Below are 20,453 nucleotides of genomic sequence, written 5' to 3'. Positions count from 1 at the left end.
AGTTTGATTTTAGCAGGTCTGTGCCCAAATGTTTGTGCTGATGGGATGGAGAATTTCTGCTGTGGTACCAGTCTTGGTGGGGTGCTTGTCCAGGTGTGCCCAGCTTTCCAGCACAAACAGGGAAGGGTTCAGGCAAATTGGGGTAAGGGCCAAGCCCTGGGAAGAGCTCTCCTATAGCCTGGCCAGGGTGGTGTTGCTCTGGAAACGTCTGCAGCTCCAGGGCTTGCATGAGATGCCCCTGGGTGGGCTGGGGTTGGTGGCAGCAGCGTGCTGGGCTCCTGTGCGTGAGGGCGGGAGCTGTTCCCGTACCTCCATCCTGGCCCTGACTGCTCCTGTTCCTCTGGGCGTTGGCCCTGGTCACAGTAAATGCTGCTCAAAGTTCACTGGCCCTCCTGGGCACACCTCAGCTGTACCTGCCACTGCTGGGTCCCCGAGGGCTGGGCTGCGGGCACCAGGCGTGGGGAGAAAGCAGCCTGAGCGTGCAGGAGTGGGCAATGGCAGGGCAGCTCTCTCTTCTCCCCTCCTCTCACGCAGCTTTTGCAGCTGTGAAAGCACCTCCTGCACAGGAGAGTGGTTACCTGGGGGAGGGAGCAAGGTGGCCCCATGTGTGAGTTGGATGGCCTTGGACTGGATGAATATGGGGAACTGGTTCCCGCCCAGCCAGAAGGAGGAAGGCGTCTCAGTGTCCCCAGACAATCCCTTTTCCTCTCAGCCCCCTGTCGTGTGGCGCTGGGGCTGGTCTGTTCCGAGAAGAGCCCCTGGCTCTCTCGGCTGCTTCCCGGTGCTCCCAGTCCCGGCCCAGTCGGAAAGGGGAGGCGGTGGTGCTGAGCTGCATGTGGGTATATCTGCTGTGGGTGGGAGGGAGTGTGTGGAACTGCAAAGACGAGTTTTTCCGACCTGGAAGGGTGGGTCACCGGGGGTGTTTGCATGCTGCTGGCAGGCCCCTTGCCCAGTGGAGTAACACATTCCTGCGAGCGTGTTGCTGCATGCAGGGCTGCTGCTTGCCATGCTTGGCTTGGCTGTGGGCTGGCCGGCTTGCTCCAGGGGGAGAGATGTTGTCCCCCTCCTGCTCCCTGGGGTCTGAGGGGGAGGAGGTGGAGAGCCCAGGGTGTTTCTGGGAGAAATCCTCTCTGATGTGGGGAGCCTGCCTTCTCCACGTTGGCTTTGTGCCATCCTTACTCTCTCTTCTCTTTTTTTGCCTGCTTTTACCTCCAGAACACACTGGTGTGGCAGAGCCACCTGCTCTCCCCTGATCTCTGCCCAGGGTCTGTCCCCAGCAGCTGGCTGCAGTGGAAAACCACTCACTTCCCTTCTCCATTCTCCTTTCGGCAGCAAGAGGAGCCGCCCTGTGAAGGGCAGGTGGATGGGCCTGCAGAGCAAAGCTCTGGCAGCAATGAGAGCTCTGAGGGGACTCGTGCTTGGCATTCCAGGGTGCCCTGTCTTCCCTTTAGGGGCCTTGGCAGCCCCACAGTGTCAGGGACCTCTGAGGGAGTTGTGCAGACAAGGAGATGAGGTGTGTGAGGGAGGGAGGCTGGAGAGCTGGCTTAGGGGGCACACATTGTGCTGGGGTTGTGGTGTTGGTGCTGCTGTAGCTCTGCAGGTAACCAACCCATCTCTGGGGCATGGCGGGCACAGCCAGAGCCTCGAGGGGTTGGAAAACATCTTCCACCCTCTCATCATCGGATGCTCCCAGCCCTGGACAGGAATGTGATAGCACTATGGGTGAGAACCCTCGGATGTGTTCCCTGGAGGCAGACTGCTTCCAGAAGCTGGAAGGCCAGGCATCTGGTCTCCTGGTTGAGCCATGCTGACCTCCTGGCTGGCACAGCTGGCTGAGGCTGGGCTGGTGGTGGTGCCCATGCCTGGCATTCCCGGACTCATTCCAGATCATCTGCATGCAGGCCAGGGGCGGTGGGGAGTGGCCCTTGGCAGGACGTCGTGTTTAGAAACTTGCAGGAAAGGGAAGCCACGATGTCATCTCCCGTCTGACCAGGAAGCGCAGGTTTCCTTCCCTTCGGCTCGCACAGGAGCCTGGGAAGGTGCTTGTCAGAGAGCTGGGGGTGCAAACAGTTTGGGCAGGGGGCTGGGTAGGATGGAGTCCTGCTGGCCCACTGTCCTGTTTGTCCCTTGCTGCTCTGTGTGAGTGCTGGCTCCTGCTGGCCTGTGTGTGCACTTTGTGGGGCCTTGGAGCGCTCTGGGGGACTTGCTGTCACCCTGCTGCAGCACCCCCTTTCCCCACCTCCAGCCGTGATTCACTCCCTGGCTCCTGCCTGATGCTTCTGCAGTGGCTTTCCTTCACCCATTCATTACTGCTCTTGGCAGGGCCCTCGGAGCCATCTCCAGCAGAACATGGGCACCTGATGAGGTCATGCCGAGCCGGGGCGTTCAGCCCAGCCCCGAGTGGTTTGTGCTCTGACTCAGCCCGTGGCCGCCCTACCTGCTCAGGGAGTCTGGGCTGGCTGGGGCCAGGGGGGCCAGGGGGTCCCACTCCTGGGCCACTCCCTCAGGCCGGCTTGTCTTAATCTCAGCAATTCCCTCCTGGCCACTCCCTCACGAAACGCTACTTCACCTGTTTGCTCAGTGTGGGGAGGGGAGGGTGTCTCCTCTGGAAGAGGGAAGGGTTCCCTGTCTGCCTCAAGGGTGCCCGGTTACTCTTTGGGTGGGGAGACCCCATGTGAGGTTTCTGGGAAGGCTGGGGAGCCCTGTCTCCTACCCTTCTCCCCACTCCTGGCCACGGTTCCTGGGTGACTTGCTGGAAAGGCAGACAGTGCTGGCTGCCCCGGTGGTGCAGGTCCTGTGCTGGTGCCAGTGAGATTGCCCTGTGCTTCCAGGCCCTGCTTCTTTGTCCACTGCTTGGAGCAAGACCTGGAAGCCAGGACCGGTTCCTGGGGCTGCAGGTGTGGGACAGGAAATGATCTCAAGTGACTTCCTTGGGAAGAGGGCTGTGGGAAGGGCTCTGTGCCTGGGAAAGGTCCCAGATTCGTGTGTTCGGGTGCTGGGCTGGCACAGGTAGCTGCAGGTGCTTGTGCCCGTGGCCTGATGAAGGGAGGCTGCCCTAATCCTGCTGGGAATGCCGGCCACCAGACTGCAGCCTCTCTGCTTGGGCACAGCCAGCAGCACTTGTGAGCTCTGGAGTAGCTCGTGTGCCCCTGGGATGGGGAGCTAGAGAGAGCAGTTTCCCCCATCGCTGTGCCCTCAGCCTGGGCAGGCAGCCTCGGGTCTCACTGAGGGGACTTTGCTCCCTGGCCTCTGCCAATATGGCCCTTATCTCTGGTGTGTTTGTTTTCCCTGCGGGAGAGAGGCAGCTGAATGGGAAAGTGGAGCCCGGCAGAGGGTGGGGGGACGGGTGAAGGGCAGGGACATTGGCGTGGCTGGAGCCTGGGGGGCCGTGTTGACCTTCAGCTCGGCTCCAGCGTCCACTGAGCCTTGTGGCCGTGGGGACAGCTCATGTGCCCCGCCGAGGTGGCCACTGTTCCTTGGGTGAAGCAGGGGGCTGCCCTGCCGTCCCCCTGCTCACCTTGGGCCGTGGTGGCAGAGCCGGGGGCTGCTGCCTCCCCCTGCCCGGGAGCCGCTGGGGTGAAGCAGGAGCCCGCTGGCTTGCCGGAGCGTGGCCTGCCCCGGGAATGCTCTGGCCCCATTCCCAGAATCCGGCGCTGGGTGTTTGTTTGCTGCTGCGCCCCCGAGGTCTGGTGCTACTGTGACAGGAAGCGGGGACGCCGGGGGGAGGGAGGCCGGCCGCCGGCTGGGGATGTGCCTGTGAAATCCCTTTGTCCCTGCCGAGCGCTCAGCTGCGAATTCCCACAGCGAGGAGAGAGCCGCCTTTGTGCTGCTGCAGGGCTCCCGACATGTGAATCTCCTGGGCCTGGGGGCGTGAGCCGTGGGGCTGGTGCGGAGAGGTGGCAGGGACCCTGCTTGCCACTGTCCCCAGGGTGGGGACCCTCGCAGCAGTGCCCCGTGGCAGCAGGGCTGCTGAGGTGTCCGTGGGCAGTGGGATGCAGCAGGATGTTGCTGGCAGGAATGCTCCAGCCCTGTGGCCATTCCGCTTGAGGGCTGTGGGTGGACAGAGTCTCTGCCTGGAGCCCAGCGGCTTGGCTGCCCTCCTGTGCCCCTCTCCTCCCTGCAAATGCTGGAGGAAGCTCATCTCCATTCCTCTTGCCATGGTGCTCCATGGCCGGTGCAGAGGGTCGGCAGCTTCCCGGCTCTCCTGGAGGGAAGGAGCCCCTGGCATGCTGTGTCCTGGGCTGTGCTCAGAGAGGGGCGAGTGGCCCCCGGCGTGCCTGGAGGACAGCTGCCCCGCCGCAGGATTGTTGGCATTCCAGCAGAACAATCCCTGCTCTCCACAGCCAGCCCTGCGCTGCTCCATGCTCGGCTGCCTCACTCTGTGCCTTGCTGGGGTGGCACCGGCCCGGTGACCTCAGCATAGCCAGGGCCAGATCCATTCCCCAGGGGATTGCCCGTGTTTCACAACTGTTGGCTGTGTCCAGACCCGTCCTGCAGACCCGATGGGTATCTCCGTTCTCAGCCCCCTGCCCTGACTGAGGGAACGACCCACGCTCCTGCTTCCTCCCCTCCAGCCCCACCCTGTCCTTATCACTCCCTCCTCATCCTGCTCCCTGGCTGCCAGCCCGCTCCCTTATAAGGTGCGATCTGCGCCTGGCTTGCATCTCCAGGTGACTCCCCTCTCCTAAGGGAGGCTTTCCCAACCCATCCCGGCTACGTGGCCATCATCCCTGGCACTGGGGGTGGCAGGTGAGGTAGGCCAGGTGGCGATCTCGCTGCCAGTCCAACCAGTTGGGTGTGAAGGGCGGAGGAGGAGCGGCTCCCTGCCTGTCCCTGCCCGCGGCGCCACTCCTGGGTGTTCACCCGCCGGGCTCCTGCCGTGACGGGCACCTGGGGCACGGCTCCCCCCGGGTAAGGTGCGGCTGGCCCGCAGCAGGCAGGCGCCCAAGGCGGTGTCCAACCTGCTGCTGGAGCAGCAGCCCTTTTCTGGCCACCTGCCAGCCTGTCTGAAGTCCACTGTGCTCTGTGACCTGCCTGGAGGAAGAGCCCTCCTGGGGGCCATGGAGGCTGCTGGAGCCCAGGGCAGGAGATGGGGAAACCTCTCCCCTGATGTAGGCTCTGGCAGGGCCAGGATAGGCTGGGCAGTGGGAGCAGGGGGCCTCACTGAGCCTGGCAGCAAAGATGTGTCAACCTGGGCAGGGGTCCCTCAAGGTGGGCTGCTCTGAGGTGAATGCTTTGGGCACCTTCCTGCATCTGGGGTTGGGAGAGAAACAGCCAAAACTCTCCTTCACCTGCACAGGGATATGAGATCTACTGCCCACCATCAGCTGTCCTGCTTCCCCCAGTGACCTGAGGGCCATGGGTGTTCTGAGCTGGACACAGGAGCAGGTGAGCCAGGGTCTGTGGTCTCCCCTCCCATGTCCTGCTGCTTCAGCCAGGCTGAGGTCTGAGGATAGATGTGTGAGCCTGGACCCTGTGCTTGCCATGGGGAAAGATGCCAAGGATGCCGGCTCATTTATTTTTTAGGTAATTGAGACTGACCAGAAGCCTGTGGTGAATTAGCAGGGCTGTGAGCCTGTGCAGAGCAAGTGCACTGCAAGCGCTCGGACAATTGCAGGCTTGAATTATTGATGGAGTTTCTGTTTTTCCTAAGTGCATCATGATAGGCAGCTGAAACCAGGAGAATTTGTTGCTTCCTCTTTCTCTCTCTCGAGGATGGGATCTGGTGCTGAGAGCTTTCAGGGAGCGGGCAGCCAGCTGGCTCTCCTCAGGCCCTTGGGCTGACAGAGAAAGGCCAGCTATTGGAGTGGAGTTGGGGACTGCGTTGCAAAATTCCCTCTTTGTCAGCCTGGCAGGTGGGTCTGGCCCAGGAGCCCCACAGGAGCTCAGCCAGTCTGGATGAGGGGCTGTGTCCATCTTGACTCTGATGGAGCTGGAGAAGGGCTTTGCTCAAGCTTCATGGTGTTGGGGGCTGCCAAGGGTGTCTGGCCATGGTGACAAACCTTACCATGTGCTGGACAGGTGTCTTGGGGTCACAAACAAGCAGTGAAGCTGCGTGAAGAGCTGGGATGTGGCAGACTGAGCTATTCCCCCTCCCTGGTGGCAGCAGGACAATGGCAGTGAGCACCTGGTGTGGCCCTTAGCAGGGTGCTGGGGTGGGGATGATGTGGCAGAGGAGATTCTGACTTTGTCGGAGCTCGGGCTGGACTTTGCCCTAAGTGTTCTGTGCTGATGCAGCAGCCTTAGCCCTGGGCATCCCAAGACCTTTGGGTGACAGCTCTCCAGGGACTCAGGGCATGGAGCAGGGCTGGAGCAGGTTGTTGGAAGAATCCATGTAGAGGACTGTGCTGGAGATTCCCTGTGCTGTGGTGGTGCTGCCTGTCGAGCTTCCAGTCTGAGTCTTATCTGCTTGATCTTGTCCATTTTCCCTGGCCTGTGGAGTACAATTCCCCATCTGCTGGCTCAGTCTGGGCCCTGGGGTTAATCTTTCCGTGGCAGACTCCAGAAAAACACTCCTGGTTGGGAGCCTTCGAGGCCTGGACTCCATCCTCTGGCAGGGGAGGGTGCAGGTGAACTCTAGGTGGGTATGTCTGTGGTTTGGCCCTGGAAATTTATTTTTCCAGGCAGAGGATTTATTCTGTGGGAAGGCATTTCTGCTGGAGAAGCTGGGGTGAGAGGTTTTGGAAGAACCTGCTGTGTCACAGCTGGCTGCAGCAGAAGAGCTGTGAAGGGCTCAGGGTTTGGGGTGCCTGTCCGGCTGTATCCAAGCCTTTATCCAGATGGGAGGTTTGTGGTGGGGAAGTTCCATGCATAGGTGGGCTGGCAGCTGCTTCCTGGCCAGCAAGGGGGCTCTGCTCCCCACGCTCTGTGGCATCTCTCCAGTGGACCCGCTCTGGCTTTGGGACCTGTGGGCACAGCACAGGGTGGGGGTTGGTGCCAGGAAGTTGGGAAATAGAGCCAGGGGGATTAGGTGTGAAACGTCCTGGGTCCTTCATTGTTTCCTGGGGTCCCCTTGTACTGATTGCTGGGAGGACAGAGAGGATTCTGCCCTGGGGTGAAGCTCCTCAGGGTGTGCTTTGTCCTTAAGCTTTTTGGTTTGCCCTGAACTGAGCCAGCTGAAATATTTTTGGCTTGCTGGGGTTTTTAAGTAACGGGTGTGTCAGCAAGTGCCTCTCTCATGATGAAAAGGCTTTCATGAGCCATCCTCAGAGCTGGTCAGGGTCTGGCTCTGAAGAATGCTCTGTAGTTGGATCTTCAGAGGCTGGGGGGGGGAGGAGGAGGGGAATGGGCGCAAAGCGATCCCTGGAATTTCACCCTTGCGGGTTCCTGTGTACTTGGCTTTGCACTGTCACGAGTAGCTCACTGGCTGGAGGGAGCAGGATGCATAGCTGAGGCTCTCCCCTTCCTGCCCTCCCTGCCTCATTCCAGAGATGGCCACTGAGTGCCCTGGACAGCACTGGGACGTGTAGAGGGGCCCTATCCCTGAATGTGGGGCAGGTTCCTCACAGCTGGGGGGTGTAGGGCCAAGTTTGGGGTTTGTGTGCCAAACGCAGGGAATGGCTGTGCTCCAGCCGGGATGGTGCTGGCTGTCTGAGGAGACAGCTCTTGCTGACCTCTCTGGACCTGGCACTGCCTCTCTGTAATTATGTCTTTAATCCCAGATCTATGAAGACAATGGCTGGAACGAGAGTAGAGTGAGCTGGTCTGTCCTGGTGGTGGAGGAAAACTGGGAGAGACCCCGTTCTGCTGGCACTTCTTGCCCATCATGGAGCTGTGTCCAGTGCTCAGGGCAGGAATGGCAGCTGTGTAGGCAGTGCAGCCCCCTGACACTGAGTCTCTCTGTTTAACACGGCCTGATCCTGCTGGGAGACCCTCAGGTGGCCCCTTCTTGAGCATCCATTGGAGCCAGAGGGTGCGGGACCTGTCCTGTTCCTTCCCCTGCTGTTGTGTTTACTCCCTGTGGAAGGGACGGGAAGGAAACAGCCTCACAGCTGCTCTGGCCCCTTATCTGGGGCCCTAACAGCCCTGCAAGTTTCATTGTTAGTGTCCATGTTTCCCAGCCCCATTCCCAGGGAATGTGCAGAGGTGGGGATTTGGGGCTGGGGTGTCCCTGTGGGCTGTGTGGGCCCTACCTGGCAGCCATGTGGGACCAAGGGAATCTTCTGGGGTTCCTGTATCTCCTGTCCATGCTTCCAACAGATCCAGACCCTGCTAGTCTACACTTGCTGCAGGCATGATCCTCTTCGTGAGACCAGACCAGCCAAGCCTCTCCTTGCACTCAGGGAGCCTCTGCCCTCCTGTGCCCTAAAAATCTGCCTCTTCTGCAGTGGGACACTTGAGGGCTGGGTGGGGAGCACAGCTGCTTTGACAAGGCCATGTTGTGGAGGATTGCTTCTTCAGTTCCTCTCTTTTAAAGGGTTTGCTTTGCCACTCTGGAAACAAATCCCACAAGCCTGGGGGACTGCTGCCTGGGATTTTAGATGCTGCATTTGCATAGGGTCTGTTCTGTGCCTTGCTGTACAACACTGGGATGTGGCAAAGATCCGCTCCCCTTCCAACAGGGAGTCCTGGAAAGGCTGAGGATCTGTGCCCCTGCTTAACGTGGGTGGTAGCCCACCAGAGATAGGGAGTGTTACTCATGGATGAGAGTTGGGATGTATCAGCACTGTTCTGGGAGGCACCAGCCCTCTCCTTTGGAGAATCCTGCAAATCCACAGTGCAGGTGAGCAGCAAGGGTCAGAGCCATCCCTGCATTTCCATACAAGGCTCGGGGAGCCAATGTGCTGGAAAAACCTCAGGGAGTACCTGTTGCAAGGTGGGAGGGGTGGAAAGCTGCGTGCGTGAGCCAGGAGTCATGTCTGGGAGCCTCCAAAAGCTTCCTTGGGCTCTGGCAGGTGGTGGGTGCTCTCCCTGGGATGGCTGTGCCACGGCTCCTTCTCCTGCTGGGCACCATGTGGGCACGAGTGGAGCAACTGGATGTTTTTATTGATGAAGGCAGATGACAGAGTGGCAGTGACCAGATGGTGGAACGTGCTGTGGGCGCCCTCCAAAGCGCTTGGAAAACATCCACCCTGCATGGCTGGGCTCCGTTGCGGCGGTGCCACCGTGGCTGACACGCGCCTGTACCCGAGGGAGGCTGTGGGGAGCAGAGCCACAGGAGGAGTGGGGAGGGGTTGGACAGATCAGAAGACTTTACTGAGCTGCTGTGCACCAGCATGTGCTGCAGGACGGGTCTGGAGGGGCTGCAGGAGGTGGTGGGAACAGGGATGATGCTGCCTGCGTGAGCTCTCAGCCCTGGGTTGTCCTTATCGGCGCTCTGGGGCGGTGGCACCGGGAGGGGAGTGGGCAGAGCCGCTGTTGGAGACCGTGGGAAAGCAGCCTCTGCGCTGCCTGCCCGGCTCGAGCGAGTCCCCACATGCCTGCCATGACTGCACAGCTTTGGGAAAACCTCTCGGGCTTGCAGGGACTCGGCCGGGCTGTGCGGGAGGGGTGGAGGCTGAGCCCTGGCCGCTCCTCTCCGCCTCTGCCGGTTCTCCTGTCGGTGGGAGCAGTGAGGGCTGCTGCAGTCTCCGTGGAGCTTGGGGGGCTGTTGTGGGAGCATCGCTGTGTTTGCCACCCCACCGGCCATTCCGGACCCTCAAAGGGAGGGGGTGGGAGAGAGGCGCCCCTTTCCCGGTTCCGTGCCCACCCTACCTCCTGTTTAGGGCTTCTTGTTTGTGATTTTGACCTGCTGCCGCTGTCCCTGCAGCTCTCTTCCCTCCTGCTTCCTCACTGTGGTGGCTGGGCTGTTTCTCCCATGACTCTCTGCGTCTAGACCTGGCTGTCCCGTGCCTTTGCCAATCAAACCTGAGCTTCCTCCTCTGACAGGTCTGTATGGAAGAATATTGCCTTTCTGTACCAAAATGTTGATTGTGGCTCACTTGCTGTTCTCCTTTGGGCGGGGGTGTTGGAGGGGTCCAGGCTGATGCCCATTCCCAGGTCTGTGGGCTGAGTATCCTTGGAGGGAGAGCCCTGGTGGAGATACCTGGAGGGTGGTGAGTTTTGGCAGCAGTCAGAGGGGCTGATGTGATCCCCCTTAAGGATTCATTCCATCCTCTTTCCTGGCTAGGAAGGAGCTGGGGAGCCAGGGCAGTTTCCCCATCTTTTGCCGTACTAGGGAGGAGGGAGCAGATAAGTAACATGGCCCTCTCCCTCCACCCTTCCCTGGAGGAAGCAGTAGGATGTGGGTCACTTCTCATTCTTCAGGAGTGTCCCCTGCCCCACCCCAGGGACATGCCCTCCCCTCCTGCACTGTCTGCCCGCAGCTTTTCCTTGCCCATGAGGTGTTCCCTCAGCCCACAGCAGCTCTTCTGAACCTGGCTCAGCCCCAGCTGTTTGCTGTGCTGGGGGGACTTTCCATTCCCACAGTGACACTTTTCCAAGCTTTAATGCTGGAGCAGTTTGCATCTGAGTCCTGCTCCAGGACCCTCTTGCCAGCTCTCTGGTGATGGGTGGGAGCGGGTGTTAATGCCATAAGATTTTTTTTTTCCTGTTCTGAAAATCTGTCTTAATGAAATCAGTCTCTTCTGACCGCTCTTCTCTCCTCCTTTCCTCCCCCAAAATCATGTGCAGTGAAGAGAGGGGCTCCTGCCCTTCTGGCTCATTTTTCCCACCCTCACCTTGACACCAAGCCGCCTCTGCTTGTGCCTCCCCGTGCCCCCCGCCCTGCCCACCCTGGGCACCCGTCACCCATGGACGACTCGGAAGTGGAGTCGACCGCCAGCATCCTTGCCTCTGTCAAGGAGCAGGAGGCACAGTTCGAGAAGCTGACCCGGGCCCTGGAGGAGGAACGGCGCCATGTCTCAGCCCAGCTGGAGCGAGTCCGGGTCTCCCCACAGGACGCCGGCCCGGGCTTGGCCAACGGCACGCTCACCCGGCGGCACCAGGTAAAACACCCCCTTGGCAGAGGGGCGTGCACAGGCTCCTGGAGCCCCCGGAGCTGCCTCCCCTCGGCCCTCCTTGGATACGGGAGGTGGAGGAGGGCCCGGCTGTTCTTGTGGCGCTGGTGTACTGGAGTCGGTCTGGGGGTGTGCAGACCTCCCTTGGCAGACAGAGGCTTCAGGAGAGGAGGTGACAGTCTGGAGGGTCTTGCTGCCAGGTTGGCTCTGCTCTGGTTTTGGGAAGGTCAGAGATTGGCTGTGGTCAGTTCCAGGGCATCTGTGCTCCCCATCCCTCTCGGCTGCTTGGAGGGCAGCTGAAATGCTGAGGCTGGAGTGTGTGTCTCCCTCTGTGTGTGACAAAGGGCAAATCCCTGGACTCTCTCTGTCCCCACATGGCCAAACCAGGGCTGGGAGTGATCTTCTTTACAGGGCTGGAAATGTGGTTTGCTCTGCCTTGGCTTGAGGCGTCTCCTCACTTTCTCAGACTCAGTCTTGGAGAGCGGTGCTCGGAGGGCTGGTGCATGGTGGTGTGGAGGAGCCAGGTGCCTTTCTGGCTGTGGAAGGTGGTGGTGCCAGGAGGGATCTGTGGGGCAGGGCAGACAGAGGAAGAGTTCAAGTGTCAAACAGCAGCACCCTGTGATCAGCCGCCGCGTGGTTCTCTTGGGCCCAGGGGGGCCTCTGGGGTCACTGGTGACTCCTGTGTCAGGAGATGTGGAAGGTGTCCAGGGCCCTGCTGGGGAGCAGGGAAGGGTCGTGGCCATTCCATCAGGAGCGTGCGGGAGAGCTGAGCTGTCGGGGTGTCTCCTCCGACTCTTGCCCAGGCTGACCTAGAGGAGATTTGCTGCATGTGGCACAGAGCCCTGAGGAGGGTGTTCCTCTGCTGGGGGCTCCCGTGGGGTGCATGGTGGGTGTCTCTGTCAGATGCATGAGATGGGCTGCTCAGGGCCCTGCAGAGAGGTCAGGATGGGACATCAGTGTAGTAAGGGGCCTGCTGCCCTGCTGTGTTTCAGAACGGACGTTTCCTGGGCGATGCTGACCTGGAAAGGCAGAAATATTCAGATCTGAAGCTCAACGGGCCACAGGTAGGGGGAGCTCAGCCCTCTGGCTGTGGGCAGCCTGCTTGCTGTGGGAGGGTGCAGGACACTGCCCCAGTGTCCCCATTCCGGCTGGGAGAGGGTAATTTGGGCTCCTCATGTGGCCACCCTGGCTTAAAAGTACCTTCTTCCAAAAGGTATCAGGGCTTCCTGTGAAGAAAGATCTCTCATCCAACAGACACCAGGAAGGCCCAGATTGGTGACAGGGCCTGACTGCCTGTCACTTTCTCCCCTCAGGACCACAGCCACCTCTTGTACAGCACAATCCCCAGGATGCAGGACCCGGGCCAGATCGTGGAGGAGACGTACACCATGGAGGAGGACCCAGAAGGGGCCATGTCGGTCGTGTCTGTGGAGACATCAGATGATGGGACAACTCGGCGTACAGAGACCACGGTACGGGCCTGGGGACACCATGGAGGGACAGGGCATGGTGAGGGACCCTGGTGGCTGGGTGCTCTGCCAGGGTGTGAAATGTACCTGAAATAAAATGCTGGGCTGGAAGGGGAATCCGGGAACACAGGGACACGGTGGGTTTCCTAATGCGAGCACACCCTGCACGTGTGTCACCCCTTCCAGGTGAAGAAGGTGGTGAAGACTGTGACCACCCGGACGGTGCAGCAGGTGCCGGTGGGCCCTGACGGGCTGCCTTTGGAAACGTCCCCCGTCACCAGCAACTACGTCCAGACCATGGACAGGAACTTCCGCAAGAACGGCAACGGGGGCCCCGGCAGCTACCTGGGCCAGGCGGGCACGGCCACCCTCCCTCGCAACTACCACTACCCCGACGGCTACGGCCGCCCCTACGAGGACGGGTACCCGGGCAGCGACCACAGCTACGGCAGCCTGTCCCGCGTCACCCGCATCGACGAGCGCTACCGGCCCTCCGTGGACACCTACCGCGCCCCCAGCCGCCAGGACATCTACGGCCCCCAGCCCCAGGTGCGCGTCGGGGGCAGCAACATGGACCTCAACCATTTCCACCCCGAGCCCTACGGCCTGGAGGACGACCAGCGCAGCGTGGGCTTTGAAGACGTGGACTACGGGCTCATGTCTGACTATGGCACGGCCAGGAGGGCGGGCACCCCCTCTGATGCTCGGCGGCGGCTCAGGTATGTGGCAGGAGTCTCTGGGGTCCCTTGAACTTTGCCATCCTTGGAGGAAGGAGAACCATGGACACAACACTGTGAGCTGAGTCACGCGCGGCTCACACAGGAGAAAACTTGCATCCGCTTCTAATTGTCTGCTTAATTGGTGGTTAAACCTGGGTGCTAATTGAGCTGGTCAGGAGTTCCAGTGGGCAGCTGGATGTAGCTCCAGGCCCTTCCCTCTGTGCCACCAGGGCTGCGTGTGCCCTAGTGTGGCACGTCCCTCTGGGAGCGGTGCCTGTGTGGGTTGTGTGTCGGGAGCAGCTGCAGTCCCATGATTGTGCTCTCCCTGAGCCAAGAGCAGCCCCAGGAAGGGGAGCTTAGCCCAGGCTGGGGTGAGCAGGGCTCGGCTGGCCGGGAGCATTCGTTCCTGCACAGCCCGACCCTGCTGCAGGGCAGGGCGGGAGAAGCTGCTCAACCTGTTTGGCAGCAGCTTCTCCCCCTTGTGTGTCTGTGGTGATGGCGGCTCCTCCAGCTTGCTGGGCTGTGCTGCCCTCGGAGGCCAGAGCAGGGTCCTGGCGGTCCTTCCTGCCCTGCCACGCGTTCAGGATGTCACCTGTCTGAGGCCAGGACTCCTGCCCATTGGTCTCTTGTGCCAGCTGTCCCTGCAGAAGAACTTCTTCCTGCTTTGCTTCTGGCTGTATTGTCAGCAGGGCTTTGGACAGGTGCTGGGGGTGGCTCTGGGGATGGTGAGGTAGTGATGGAGTGAGGGGCTGAGACAGAGTCCTGGACATGGGGAAGGGACTGTGCCAGCACCTCCTGAGTGCCCCATGTGGGCCCAGGCAGTCGGGTAAGGCTTAGCACAGGTGGCCTAAGATCCTAGGATATAAACCAGAGACAACAGGGAGAGACCTGGGGGAAAGGAGGCTCTTGCCAGCCCCTGTGGAGATCTCCCTGATCCAGGTGCATACTATAAATCCATGGTAGCTCCTGGCTGCCAGAGGGACTGAAGGAGTGGCCTTGTCTGTCCTTGTGGCTGGTGCCAGCACAAGTGCTTCTGGGCTGTGGTGAACCAGTTGGGGCAGTTGCTCACCCAGATGGATTTGCTCGGCCTCCTTGCTTTGTGCAGCTTGTGCCAGCTGCAGGAGGGCAGGCATATGGCTGCTGCAGGCTTCTCCCTCCTTGGGCAGCCCAGGACAAGCCAGTGTTGGCAGTTTTGAGCACATGGCCATCAGGTCTGGTACCTTAGGGAGCATCTTGGGCAGAAGGGGTTACATAAGCATGTCCAACCCCTGGCTGCATGTCCAGACAGAGACTCTGGCTTGTGTACTTTTCCTGGGCTGTGTCCTGGGTGGCCTCTGAGACCATGAGTCCTCTCTGCTGTGCAGGAAGGTGTCTGTGCTCCTGCTGCTCCATGTCCTGGAGGAAGGGGGTTACAGGAGTCAAGTGCAGGAACTGCAGCCAGGTGGGAGACTGGGTATATGGGTCACGTAGAGGGAGAAGGTCAGTTCTGTTGGAGTTGCAGGAATGGCTCAGGGTATGAAAGATGGGTTGGTGGGCCCCTGAGCCAGCACTCCCTCTCCCCGGGCAGAGTGATAAAGATCACAGCAATCTGTGGAATCCATGTGCTGTTGAACTTGGCTTGTCCCCCACCTTCTCAGTTACTGTCCACACTGGCTGCCCAGCTCACAGGAATGGGAACAGGGCGAGCAGCGTCCCCCGCCTCAGAGATATTTGTCTTGAGCAGGAGCCTGGCTGTTAACGACTTCCTTCGGGAGGCAGCTCGCCAGGCACGCGGAGCCGAAGGAGCGCCTCGAGCCGCGGGACGCTGTGCGTGCCGGCTGCCACCGGCTGCACAGAGCTCTGGCCCCTGCTCTGGGGCTCTTGTCAGAGCTCCCTCCCTGCAGGGAAGGAGGGAAGGGGGTCCTTCCCATTCCCTGCCAGCCCCATGTTGCCTGGAGGCGATCCTGCACCGCAGGAGGTGGGATTCTCCACAATTGCAGGGTGGGATCCAGCACCACGGTGGGCCGGGAGCTCCCTTTGGGGAGCGCTAGTCTTGGCACAGGAGTGGGATCAGCTGCCAGCCGTGTTGGAAAGTGTTGGTGGCTGTGTCTCACTCCAGCCTCGTGCTGCTGCTCCTCGGCACCTCTGAGCAGCCAGGCATGGGTTGTGTCCACACTGGGACCTGCTGGAAGCCAGCCTGGCAGCCTGCTGCCACACCATGGCTGTGCCACAGTGCCCGGGGTTGTGTGACTGTGGAAGTGACCCTTGGGCAAGTCCTGTACCAGAGGCTGTAGGAAGGGAAGCGATGGCAGCAGCAGGACCTTGCAACCATCCTTGTCAGGATACTCAGGGGCAGGAGCTGCCTGTGCCTGATCCAGGAGCTCTGGAGGTGGATGAACAGCCCCTGGGGCAGGTGTGAGCTAGAGCAGAGGTACAAGACTCTCTTTGGGTCTTGCTTGAATGTCCTCAGTGCCCCAGCACAGCAGGGATGACTGAGCTGTCCCCTCCCATCCCTTTCTGCTGGAAATCTACTGGATTCCTCTGCCTGGGTGGGGGAAGGATTATAGTGCCAGTGACTGCAAAAAGGGAGAGTCTGGGATTTGAGAGGTGTATGTTCTGGGGCTGGGAAATGTTACTTTGGCTTGTGGAGCAGTAGTTACACTTTAAACTTCTGTGTGCTTGTTTGGGCTCATTCCCAGTGCTGCCAGTCCATGGATGAGCTGTTCCTGGCCAGGGCAGGGGTCTGGGACCATGGCTCTTCCCCAGGCATACCCTGGGAGCCACAGGTTGATCCCTGGATCCTGTGTGACTCTTGGTGCCCAACACGGCCTGTCCCCAGGGCAGCAGCACACCTTGCCTGTGGGGCTGGCTCCTGCCTCTGCAGGGGTCGGAGACCAAGATCCCTCTGCCCTCTCTCCTAGGAGTTATGAAGACATGCTGGTGGATGAAGTGGCCCCCGACCGGTACTACTGGGCCCCGCTGGCCCAGCACGAGCGGGGCAGCCTGGCCAGCCTGGACAGCCTGCGGAAAGGCGGCCCGGCCCCGGGGAACTGGCGCCAGCCGGAGCTGCCGGAGGTCATAGCCATGCTGAGCTTCCGGCTGGACGCCGTCAAGTCCAACGCAGCCGCCTACCTGCAGCACCTGTGCTACCGCAACGACAAGGTGAAGACGGAGGTGCGCCGGCTGAAGGGCATCCCCGTGCTCGTGGGGCTGCTGGATCACCCCAAGAAGGAGGTGCACTACGGTGCCTGCGGAGCTCTCAAGAACATCTCCTTCGGCAAGGACCAGGATAACAAGATCGCCATCAAGAACTGCGACGGGGTGCCCGCGCTGGTGCGCCTGCTGCGCAAGGCCCACGACATGGACCTCACCGAGGTCATCACAGGTAGTGGCTCCAGGGAGGGCGGGACAGGCTGGCCCCTGGCGTGGGGCTGTGGTCTGGGGCCAAGTGCTCACCTTCCACTTGTGGCCTTGCAGGGACGCTGTGGAACCTGTCCTCGCACGACTCCATCAAGATGGCCATCGTGGATCACGCACTACATGCCCTGACCGATGAGGTGGTCATTCCCCGCTCCGGCTGGGAGCGGGAGCCCAACGAGGATTCCAAACCCCGCCACATAGAGTGGGAGTCGGTGCTCACCAACACCGCTGGCTGCCTTAGGTATGGGTCTGGCAGAGCACTGGCCTGGGTTTGGGCTGCCACACTCCTTCGGGGCTGTTCCTGGCACTTCCAGAGGACTGTGGAGCAGCTGCTCTCAAAGACAGCTGCTGGTACTGCAGCCCTTGAATTTAGAGGCATGTACCCTCAGTGAGGGGAGCTACAGGAGCTGTTTTCTCTCTTGAGCCATGCGGGGTGTGGGCTGTCCCTCGCCTGCCCTCAGCTGTCTCTCCCATGAGGGTTCTCTTCTGCCTGCCAGGAATGTGAGCTCAGAACGGAGCGAGGCCCGTCGGAAGCTGCGGGAATGTGACGGGCTGGTGGACGCCCTGATCTACATCGTGCAGTCTGAGATTGGCCAGAAGGACCTGGACAGCAAGGTACCACTTGGGGGACTGGTGCTGGCAAAGGGAGAGCCTGCGTGGGGTGCACCTGGCGCTCTTGGACCAGGAGGTGTCTGGCACTCAGCCTGCAGTTTGCGTTGGAATGTTGGCCCTCCAACAGGGGCCTGATTGTGTCACTCATCCCCACACCACTGTCACCTGACTCAGGGCTTCCTGATCAGCCTGGATAAGGTCTTGGCTTGAATTTTGCTTGAGCTTTGAGCTGAAGGCTGGGCCAGGCCCTTGCTTGCAGACCTGGAGTGCTGCTCTCTGTCTCTCAGTCAGACACTCTGGTTCTCTCCCCAGCTGGTGGAGAACTGTGTGTGCCTGCTGAGGAACCTGTCCTACCAAGTCCACCGTGAGATCCCCCACGCTGAGCGCTACCAGGAGACGCCCCTTGTCCCTGCCAACAACACTGGGCCCCACAATGCCAGCTGCTTCGGGGCCAAGAAGGGCAAAGGTTTGTGTGCCAGCAGCAGCAGGGGAGGGAGGGAGGGGAGCAGAGACAGGTGTTGAGGGTGGTTTGGGGTCTTTGTGCTCCTACTTGGGCATCTCGTGTGAAGCCTGAAGGGCAGCTTTCTCTGGAGGCGCAGTGGTCCCTGCTTCCCTGGCTCTGGGAGCTGTTGCTTGGCTTGCCCAAAGCGTTTGACACAAGCTGTGGTGGGTGTCTGTGGTGGCGGGATGGTGACGGGTACATGTCCACTAATTCCACGCCTTCCCTTTTCTCCTGTGTTGCCCCTTCCCCTTCCCTTTGCTTTCTTGCCAAATGATCTGCCCCATGACGCTGTCGGCACTTCTCTCCTCCTGCCTCCTCTCTCTCCTGTCCTTCTCTCCACCTCACCAATAGACGAGTGGTTCTCCAGAGGTGAGTGCACTCTTGGTTTTACTTTTTCCGTGGTTTAATTGGGTGCTTTCTCCAGCTCTCTTTGCCCCCTCCCCAGCTGGGCACATTCTGCCTGCAGTGTGGCTAATGCCCCCAGTGTCCCCTCCTGCGACACGCTGGTCGCTTGGCTTCAGCTCGCCTCTGGCCTTGTTCCTGCAAGTGGCAAAGGGCTGAGGCGGGTGGGGAGGAGTCTCACACCTCTTCACTTGCCCTTCGAAGGTAAAAAGCTCCCAGAAGACCCTGGTGCCGACACAGTGGATTTTCCCAAAAGAACAACTCCAGCCAAAGGTATGCTCCTTGAGTGATTATGCAGGACCTGGGTGTCAGGGCAGCTTTTGCTACAGCAAGTGAGAGGAGCTGTTTCCCATTGAAGTGAGCATCTCCAATGGGCAGAAGTTGGATTTGGAGCAGGAATGCCCAAGGCCATGTTAAAACATGAGCTCTGCCAGTACTTGTGAGGATCTTGTGCATGGATGAGGTCAGCGCTGCCTCAGGACAGGCTTCAGAGGGAAATAGTGCCCCAGGGGCTGAGGGACAGCACAGTGACACAGCCCTCTGTGGTGGTCTCAGACTTGCCAGCATGAAGAACAGGCAGGAGTTCAAGCTAAAATCTGTCTTAAATTGTTCCCCAGCTATGAGAATGAGGAAGGGTCATTCCCAGAAGCTTCTGGGGACAAGTGTCTCACTGCACATGAATCACAGCCCCTGACCAGGCAGTGGCTGAGGTTTCTGGTACCCTAGGGCAGCCTGGCCCTCTCTGTGCCAAAGATCCTGCCCCCTGGGAGCCTGGGTGAAGCTTGCAGCTTCGTCTGCCCAGCAGTGCCCCTTTGGATTAGGCAGACACTAGCAGAGCCCTTGGATAAAGCCTTCCTACCCATGTCCTCCTGGCAGGCTACGAGCTCCTCTTCCAGCCAGAAGTGGTGCGGATATACATCTCCCTCCTGAAGGAAAGCAAGACCCCAGCCATCCTGGAGGCCTCGGCAGGAGCCATCCAGAACCTGTGCGCTGGCAGCTGGACGGTGAGTGCCCACGGAGCTGGCGGTGTGACAGGGAAGGGGAGCCGGGAACGCCACCCGTGGGGGGGCTGTTGGCAGTGCCAGCCCCGGGTGCCAGCCCTGTGCCTCCCCCTGTGCAGTACGGCCGGTACATCCGCTCAGCCCTGCGCCAGGAGAAGGGGCTCTCCGCCATCGCCGACCTCCTGACCCACGACAGCGAGCGCGTGGTGAAAGCGGCATCGGGGGCCCTGCGCAACCTGGCCGTGGACCTGCGCAACAAGGAGCTCATCGGTGAGGACGGCACGCTCCCTGTATCCGTGAGGGCTGGGCAGGAACTGCCTCCTTCTCCTCTGGGCTCCTGGGGAAGTGTGTGAGCACAGAGTCAGCCCAGCTCTGTCTGCTGCCCTCACCCGGAGCAGAGAGCACTGAGCTCTGCAGAGAGGGACAGCAGAACGGGCCACCTGTCAGTGGTTTTCCCTTCAGTGCTGTTCCCTCCTTGCTCACGCCCAGCTCTTCATCCTTCCCAGGCAAACATGCCATCCCCAACCTAGTGAAGAACCTGCCTGGAGGCCAGCAGACCCCTGCCAAAAACCTCTCTGAGGACACGGTGGTGTCAATCCTCAACACCATCAATGAAGTGATCGTGGACAACCTTGAGGCGGCCAAAAAGCTCCGGGAAACACAGGGGATTGAGAAGCTTGTGCTGATCAACAAATCTGGGTAAGCTCTGCTCAAAGGGTGATACCAGGGGTGGAGAGGGGCTTCACTTTCTCCCAGTTTCCAAACATCTCTTCCTTCAACGCTTTTTAGGAACCGGTCCGAGAGAGAAGTCCGGGCAGCCGCCCTTGTCTTGCAGACAGTCTGGGGCTATAAGGAGCTGCGGAAGCCCCTTGAGAAGGAAGGCTGGAAGAAGTCAGATTTCCAGGTGTGGGGATGCCCTGTGGTGGCCAGGGCAGTAGGGATCTTGCAGCAGGGAAAGGGTGTTCCTGGAGCTTGGCAGTACTGGCCTGCGGCTCTTCACCTTGCTGGTGGCACTGGGCACCCACAGAGGTGTCCCTGTGATGTTTTTCAGCCAATGGCCAGCAGGAAGTTTCTGCTAGGAGCACTCTGTAAGGTGTCATGCCCTGAGTCCCACATGAGCATGAGGCAGGAATTCTGTCACTCTAAGTGCTGCTGTGGCAGTGTTGAAGAACAGGGTTCTCCCAGGCTCAGTTTCCTTCCCAAAAGCAGGGACTGCCCTTGCTGCTGGAGGGCCAGGCACTGCCCCAGTCCAGGCACGCCCCCACTCTGATGGGGGTGCAGTGGGGGCTTCAGCACCTTCTGTTTACTTTGGACCCCTTACTCAAGGGCTGGGGAGGGTTCCTGGGTTTGTGCTGGTGCTGGAGGGCTGGAATGTGCTGATGAGGAAAGAACCCCTGGGCCCAGGATCTGAG

General features: G+C 60.3%; 1 protein-coding gene across 8 annotated transcripts in view; it reads left to right on the top strand.

The window, feature by feature from the left end:
- Positions 1-20,453, top strand: part of CTNND1 (catenin delta 1) — a 28,667-nt gene that overhangs the window by 5,468 nt on the left and 2,746 nt on the right. For 4 of the 8 annotated variants that reach the window (XM_064425673.1, XM_064425670.1, XM_064425669.1 and 1 more), the window contains exons 2-14: positions 11,930-12,001; positions 12,251-12,409; positions 12,593-13,125; positions 16,026-16,489; positions 16,582-16,765; positions 17,022-17,139; positions 17,449-17,602; positions 17,990-18,007; positions 18,245-18,313; positions 18,917-19,044; positions 19,161-19,311; positions 19,548-19,740; positions 19,831-19,945. In XM_064425673.1, the coding sequence (XP_064281743.1) occupies positions 12,287-12,409; positions 12,593-13,125; positions 16,026-16,489; positions 16,582-16,765; positions 17,022-17,139; positions 17,449-17,602; positions 17,990-18,007; positions 18,245-18,313; positions 18,917-19,044; positions 19,161-19,311; positions 19,548-19,740; positions 19,831-19,945 (2,250 nt within the window). In that variant the 5' untranslated portion in view covers positions 11,930-12,001; positions 12,251-12,286. Of the gene's footprint in view, positions 1-9,748; positions 9,868-10,611; positions 10,926-11,929; positions 12,002-12,250; positions 12,410-12,592; positions 13,126-16,025; positions 16,490-16,581; positions 16,766-17,021; positions 17,140-17,448; positions 17,603-17,989; positions 18,008-18,244; positions 18,314-18,916; positions 19,045-19,160; positions 19,312-19,547; positions 19,741-19,830; positions 19,946-20,453 lie in introns of all 8 variants that reach the window. The other 4 variants (XM_064425676.1, XM_064425674.1, XM_064425677.1 and 1 more) reach the window with 3 other exon arrangements.

Source organism: Passer domesticus, chromosome 6 (assembly GCF_036417665.1).
Source record: "Passer domesticus isolate bPasDom1 chromosome 6, bPasDom1.hap1, whole genome shotgun sequence".
NCBI classification, from domain to species: Eukaryota; Metazoa; Chordata; class Aves; order Passeriformes; family Passeridae; genus Passer; species Passer domesticus.
Note: the sequence above shows the minus strand (reverse complement) of the source record. Positions and strands in the feature narration are given on the sequence as shown.